At 38.0% G+C, this 7,531-nt stretch overlaps 1 protein-coding gene across 1 annotated transcript; it reads left to right on the top strand.

Annotated features, from left to right (window-relative positions):
* The first annotated feature begins 4,992 nt into the window (after window positions 1-4,992).
* LOC109220142 (protein WEAK CHLOROPLAST MOVEMENT UNDER BLUE LIGHT 1-like) lies at window positions 4,993-6,229 on the top strand. Its single transcript, XM_019384606.1, has 2 exons — window positions 4,993-5,157; window positions 5,231-6,229. Exons 1-2 carry the CDS (start codon window positions 4,993-4,995, stop codon window positions 6,227-6,229), a joined length of 1,164 nt encoding a protein of 387 aa, XP_019240151.1.
* Window positions 6,230-7,531: the final 1,302 nt, after the last annotated feature.

The raw sequence follows: 7,531 nt of genomic DNA on the forward strand, positions 1-7,531 counted from the left end.
AATAGAGAGTGTGAGCGATATTGTAGTGAGGTGGGAATCTTAAAAGAGGGTTATTTCTTTTGAGTGTATAGTGGTCCCTGAAGTATTTTACTCGGACTACTGGGTGTAAAATTCCTCATTATAGTGGATTACTTTGCTCCTCTCGGGCTCATGGTTTTTTCCCTTATTCAGAAGGGTTTTCCATGTTAAAAATCTTTGTGTTCTTGTTGTTCCTTTTTATTCTTGTTGATTACCATATCTCGGTACTACATTATTGTTCCGCTGTTATTACCGTGAATATTATTTCTGTAGGGGGGTTTATTCCCAACAAAGTGATGAAGCAATTGTGAAGTTACTTTCAGGTTGTCCTTCTTTGGAAACTATGGAATTGTCATATTGCAGTAGTTTCCATCGTCTGGAAATTAATAATTCAAATTTAAAGACACTAAAGGTGAAAGATTTATGGCTGGCTGATGAAGAAGCTGATGATCCATTAGAAATTATTGGCACCGTATCTTCAGCATTTGGAGATCTCTGGAGGTATTTATGATGTTAAGTGTAGGCTGGTAAACATATCTTCTTTGGTCAATGCTCAAATTACTTTTACTACTCATGTATGAATCAGTGTCAGGATGACAGTTGCCGTGATGATCATCATGATTGTTGGACCATCGTCTACGATTATCTTCAAAAATTGAGTCATTTTGCAGAGGTTTGTTGTTGACTCTAATTATTTTAGTTGCTCCATTTGATTTTCAGCAAACAGTTGAAGTGTGCAATATTATATACTAATTGACTGCTTTTGTAAACATGAAAATTGCTGCGGATTTTTTTTTTTGATGATGTAATTGGCTTCATTGATGGCATCAAGAAGATGCAAAATGTTAAAAGTAGAAGCAAAAGCTACATAGTGGCGTCAAAAAGCCAAAAAAAAAAAAACAACCTGTTAGCTTTACTACAGAATGCTACCTTAGATGAGCTAACAAAGTTCAAAAAGGATTCTGGGAAATCTACGGAGGAAACATTCGCCCAGCCGAATAAATACAGAAGGCATTTAGCTTTTAGGGTATGGTTAGGAGTTGATAATCCATCAAAGCATCTTTTATTCCTTTCATTCCATACAATGTTTTTACTGTCCACTTTTCCTATTTTTTATTTTTATTTTGTAATTTATCTCTCAATTTTTGAAGTTGGCTATCTCTTTCGTCATGATACTGGCAAAAGATAATTTTGGAAAGTGTAGCATTTTATACAATGTTGTCTCTTAAAGTGTTTAGGTACCTTGGTCTTAGAACTATCTGTTTGATGTGAATTACTTTCATTTTATTGTTTCCTCTTCCACTGTTCCTTACTAGTTTTATGGGGATTACTGCACCTGGTCCTGTTCATGCTGCAACTCGACGGTTTGCAGCTTCCAGAACTGAAATGCAAATGCCTAACGCTAAAGTTTAATTTGTATGGAGTTGCTAGTCTTTTGCAAGCTTCGCCTCACATGGAGACACACAACATAGACATGGAATCTTACGTAACTTCCTATATCTTTTGCTCTTCGTCATACAACTTTAATGATGTAACACACCCCTTGTCCCTTCCACCCTGAAATTATAGAGGAGAATGCAAAAATATGTTTAGTCATCAATAAGAATCTTTTGTCACTATAAAGTCTCATTTTGATCTAGTAGGGCTTTTTATTTTCTCCATGATAAAATGACGCTCTGAAAGGGTCCCGGATCTTTGGTCTAGTGGTAAAATCCATAGTGGTAAGTGCGTAGCGTATGATGTATGGGTTAGGCGCACATCATAGGTTCGAACCTTGCCGCAGACAAAAGCCTGACATTTAAGTGTAGAAGGGTAAAGGGGTAGACCCACCACACACAAGAGTTTCGAACCGTGCGCCATACCATCAGGGAAGAGTGATGCTTGAGTGATGCTCTGAAAGGAGAAATGATAGTTGGCAAACTCAACCTCTTTCTTTCTTCGCTTGGTTTACCTTTTCCGTGAGTCTTTTAAATAGGTATATGCTATCATAAGCATTTTCTGAGTATCATATTTGTATAATATAAGTTTCATTAAGCGCTGGACCTATATTTGATCTAGATTATATTGTCTTTCTCCAGGACAATTATGTCCACTGCAACTATGAGTCAAGTTATCTGCGCAAAGGGGATGATATCAATGAAGAGTTGGATTTCAAACTTTGCATTTACCAATTTCAAGAGTGTTAAGATTGTCTATTCCACTCGAACGTGTAGCGAGCCCTATGATAAGCATTCCGAACTTTCAGAAATATCTGCTAAAGAATGCAATGATTTTGGAGAAGTTTGTTGTCTTAGGAAAGAGAAAAAAATGATGGCTTTGTTCAGAGATGTTTAACCAAAAAATATAATTTCGGTTAAAACTAGAATTTGAGATGAAAAATCGGGTTACTGATAATCAAGAGACCAAAAAAGAATAATAGGCTTTCTGAGAATAATAATAAAGCAGCGAACAAGTTTTTATTTCAGTATGATGTCCACAATGATCTTTTCCCAATACAACTTCCTCCTTTTATATTTGATTCTAGATAAAGGAATGAAACCTAAGCTTTAATGAGACAATTATGGACAATAAATGATATTAAATGAGCCGTTACACAATCATTCCTATTAAATACCAATTTTCTAACGTATCAGGTATTTAATACTGAATTTGGACTCCTTTTTGTCTTCAGATCCATGTTTTCAATGCCTTTTGATCCACTGGCTTTAAATGACTCGAATTGATACGAGACTCGTATCTAAACTGCTTCTCGTGCCTGTTTCACTTCCTCTTCTCGTACCTGTCATCTCCCGTACCTTTTTCTTAATTGTTATACTTTGACTATTTGTCCAGTCCACGTGTCACGCCACGTCATCTTCAATATAAATTCAACTTTTTCCCAATACAGATAGTCCCCCCACTTTCCATTTATTTATCAATTAAATATTTGGGAAGTGGATCTTCATTAAAAAGGGAATTTTTGCCATAATCAATGCGATGACAGTATTGCCTCTTCAATTGTCTCTTCTATTTAATGCACCATATACGTGTCGTCTTCTCATTAGTTCTGCGATTTTGCAGCCTTTTTCTAAGGCTTTTGTAACTCCACTATTCACGAAGTGATAGTTGCCTTTATTATAGGCTTTCCATCATTACACTTTTTAATTACTGACGGTTGAGTTTATATATAAACTTGCCCCTTTTCTTTCTTTGTCTTCTTCTCCATAAATCTTTAGCAAACGTTTTTCTTCCTTATTTTTGCTTCCCTTCGATTCATCTCTGCTCAACAATGGCGTCTCCAAACCCTAACCCTAGAAAAGTTCCTATTTTAGACAAATTCCCCAATGCCCCTGTTAGACATAGAAGAGACAGAGGAGGCAGACTTCGTACAGGGTTAGAATCTACTCGAGGCGGCTCTTCTGGTTCTTCTTCTAGGAGTTCTATTCTGAAAACTCCTTCTTCTAAAGGTAAAGAAATTGCTGATTCTTCTCGAGAACCTTTAGTTGATGAAATCGTACCAAGTGATTTATCTTTTGTAAGTGATAGACAATCCCTTCAAAAGCAAGTTGCTGGTTTAGACAAAACTGACACATATCCTACATTAGTGACCGAACTTACAATCCCTACCATCAGAGGAGATTGTAACTGGAAAAATAGTCTTCGAATGTCAATTCCTTCCATAAACCAAAGAATTTCTTCTTTTAGGATTGGACATTCTTTTGTCTATACTTACCCTTTTACTTTGGGTTTTAATCCCCCAATTGACCCAATCATCCTCAATTTTTGCCGTTTCTTTAATATTTGTCTGGCCCAAGTTGGTCCTTTAGTATGGAGAGCAGTGGCTTGTTTGAGATATCTTTCTACCAAAGCCACTATTAATTTCACCTTTTCTCATCTTATCCATTTATACCACCCTAATTTGATACGTCATGGAGTCTTTACCTTAACTGCGAGAAGCAAGAAGGTTTTGGTAAGTACAGAAGATGACAATGATCGTGGATGGTATGCCCGTTACATTGTTGTGCGTACGGTGGATTTACTTGGTGAAACAAATATTCCTTCCCTGAGAAGTGGAATTTTGCACGTAAGTTTTTTTTATTTGACCGTACCTCTTTTTCTGTTGAGAATTTCGATTCTTTTTCTAAATTTGTCTCTTTTTGGTTTTTTGTAGCAACCATGGAAGATGTGGAACCTGTTCCCAACTTTCGTGGTTGGGTAGATTCAATTTTGAAGGTTGCTCCTAAGGAGCAAAGAACTTGGAAATCAATTTTCGCTTTACATAGCTGGAAAGTTAAAACACACGGTATCGCCTCTTTTCTTTATACATTTTTCTTTTTGCACATTAAGTACTTTTTTCTTAATGTTAATTGTGTATTCTTCTTTTAATCAGGATTTGGTAACAAAGGAATGACAGCTGATGTTGTCACAGCCCTTCGCATGTCTGGTAATGCTGCACTTGATTTGGACAAGACTCGAACCTTGCTTCAAAAAAGGAAAGCTATAGGAGAAGGTTCTAAGAATGAGGAAGAGGGAGGTACCTCGTCAATAGCTAGGCCACGAATTAGGAGACGAGTTATTAATGATGATGAAATTGAAGATACTCCTGCTCAAACTTCGACCATCGAGCCTGTTTTGATTCCTTCAGATGAAGACATTGTGCCAAGAAACACAAATGAATCAACTCAGCATCTCTTTGATAGTGGTTTTGAGAGTGGCGAGCTCGGACCTGTTTTCGATAAAGTTCCTCTTTCTTCATTCGCACCTATTTCTTCCATTCCTTTGCCAACCGTAAGTGTTTCTTTGCCAGCATTGACTACTTCTGTTCTTTCACCAGTTTTAATTGCTTCTACTTCCATTCCTATGTCTACTTCTTCCGTTCCTGTTCCCACTCCTACGACTCCTGTGGTGTTTACCTTTTCTACTACTCCCCCTTCCGCTGTTCCATCTTCATCTGTCCCACATATAGAAGTAAGTTCCATCAATAGAAGCATGACCATGAGGAGTGTCACACTCGAAATCCCTGCTAATCAAAGCCTCTTAAGAAAATCTGGGAGAGCTGATACTTGGCTCCAACCTCTTATTGGAGAAATTGAAAAGAATAAGATGCAAAGCCATAGTTGTTACACTTTGATGAATGACATAGTTCATTCAACTTTGAAGGTAATTTTCTTAACCTTGAATGCTTTCCTTCTTTTTCTTTCTAAGTTCTCACTTCTATGCTTTATGACCGTAGGCTAATCTTATTGGGACTGAATTGATGGGGCGAGTTTCTACATTGGAGAAAAAGGAACGAGAGTCTACAAGGGCTCTATCTGAGGCTAGGAAAATAGCTGAGGATGCATTATTTGAGGCAGCAAACTGGAAAAAACAATTTGAGAGTACCCAAGTGACTGTAGAAGAGTTGCGGGAGAGCAAGGCTCACTTGGAGCAACAAAATCATGGCTTAACTTCTGAATTGGGAATTGCGAATGCTTCTTGGGGTCAGCTTAAAGAGGATAAAGAGCTTCTGGAACGTTCTTTATCTAGAGCCAATGATGAGATTAAAGAGCTTAAAGAACTCATGGAGAAGAAAGAAGAATACGCAAAGGAGTTAGCTCAAAACTTAAGTCATGCTCAGAATGATTTAAGAATTTCTTCTGATAGAATCCGTGCCTTGGAAAGTTCTCATGCCTCTCTTGAAGCTTCCCTGGATTCTCATTTAGCCGAGCACCAAATAATGAAAAATGACCTTGCTATGTGGGAAAAGGAATACAAGGCTTTGGAGAAGGAATATAATGCTCTTGAAGAAAATTTCAACATAGACGTGAGTTGGGCTTTTCTAAATTCTCGACGTGATGCTTTGATGGAGGCTACACAGGAAAACTTTGACTTGCAATCTGAGTTGGCCAAAGTCATAGACACTATCGAAAAAGGTCAACAACCTGCTGATACTCCTTCTCCGGCACTTGGAACTATTGACACCCCCTCTCCAGCACTTGAAGCTCCTGGAACAGAAGAGTGTTTGAACTCCGAAGCAGTTACTGAGGTACTTGAAGTTATAACTCCAGCTTCCGAAGTTGAAACTTCTATGACACAGTCTATGGAAATTGAAGTTCCTGTGACTGTTACTTCCCTCGTTGATGTTATCTCTTCAAGCTCAGCTGAAATCGCTCCTATTGCTGCTTCGTCAGAAGTTGTAACCGCACCTGTTATTGCTTCAGAAAGTGATGTTACAACTTTTAATGATTGTTAATGTTATCCCTTGGCAATTTTGAAGGGATCTTTTGGTAAAGTCCCCAGTTACCATAATGGGGCACTTGTAAGACAAATATTTTGGTGATTAAGTTTTTCCTCAGTCTTTTATGTTAAGAAGTTTTATGAGTATTTCTTTATGTTTTATTCTTGCCTATTTACTTATTTAGGACTTATAGAATAACTTAGCATTTTAATTCTTTGAAAATGCTTTATGATTCTTCTTATGGAATATCAACATGAGGCTTATAAAAGAGGGCCCTTTTATATATATATCGACACTTAATGAAGAAGACGTCTCTGTCACACCTCCTTTTTTCTACACCTGTGAGGGTGTAAAGGAGTTTTTCCAATTAAAGGACAGTCGGAACGGGATTTATTATTAATATTCAGAGTCGCCACTTGGGAAATTAATGGTGTCCCAAGTCACCAGTTGAATCCCGATCCGAAGAAATTATGACTCTGTTAATAGTCCGCGAACCAGAACTCCGAGTAAGGAATTCTGTTAACCCGGGAGAAGGTGTTAGGCATTCCCGGGTTCCGTGGTTCTAGCACGGTCGCTCAACTGTTGTATTTGATTTTATCTGATTTCAAAACATGTTCTAGATTATGTGCTTTTATTAGTAAACCGCTTTTATTTCTATTTTTTTTTAATAAGAATTGCAACGCCGTGAAAATGTATCTCGAACCACGTCACACCAGTGCACCCGTGGCTTTTGACGCATTTCGACTCCGTTGAGATTTAGATTTGGGTCACATAAATGTGCACCCGCATTCAGGAAGGTAATATTATTAAAATACGCGCCTAAAGCAGCTACGCTTTTATTATCTTTGGGGAAAACCGTGAAGTTCGCTAAACGGTTCACCCGAATTCTAAGTATTTTAACACGAGCAATTAATGGAGGCCCCGCAATTTATGTGTTTTGTTTGGCGGGGCGCACTTCATTTATTTTAAAAGGATATCCTAAAAGGTCTTATGATTCTTCTATCTGTGGTTATTTCTACAATTCAAATTAACTCCACTAATGCTTGGCATAGCAGTCCATTACCCATGTTTCAATTACCAAAACCTATGGCGGATTGGATTCATATTATATTGGGCCGCCCATCAGTCCAAACAGAAGGAGAGATTAAGCAGCCTTGATCATGAGGGTCGTTCAAGCACTCAGGCCCAATGCCAGCCCCAATGAGGAAGGAGCTAACGCTGGACGGGGCTGTCTATTAGCGGAAATTGAAGCCAAGCGATTCAGGAATAGGCTATCAAGCCTTAATCCATTAGCGAGCATTAACCAAAACTGAACCT

This window comes from Nicotiana attenuata, unplaced genomic scaffold, assembly GCF_001879085.1.
Source record: "Nicotiana attenuata strain UT unplaced genomic scaffold, NIATTr2, whole genome shotgun sequence".
Taxonomy (NCBI): Eukaryota; Viridiplantae; Streptophyta; class Magnoliopsida; order Solanales; family Solanaceae; genus Nicotiana; species Nicotiana attenuata.

Coding starts and splice junctions, on each gene's coding strand:
- LOC109220142 (XM_019384606.1), top strand. CDS start 4,993: ATGAGGAGTGTCACACTCGAAATCCCTGCTAATCAAAGCCTCTTAAGA. Junction 5,158..5,230: donor TAGTTCATTCAACTTTGAAG/GTAATTTTCTTA, acceptor TTATGACCGTAG/GCTAATCTTATTGGGACTGA.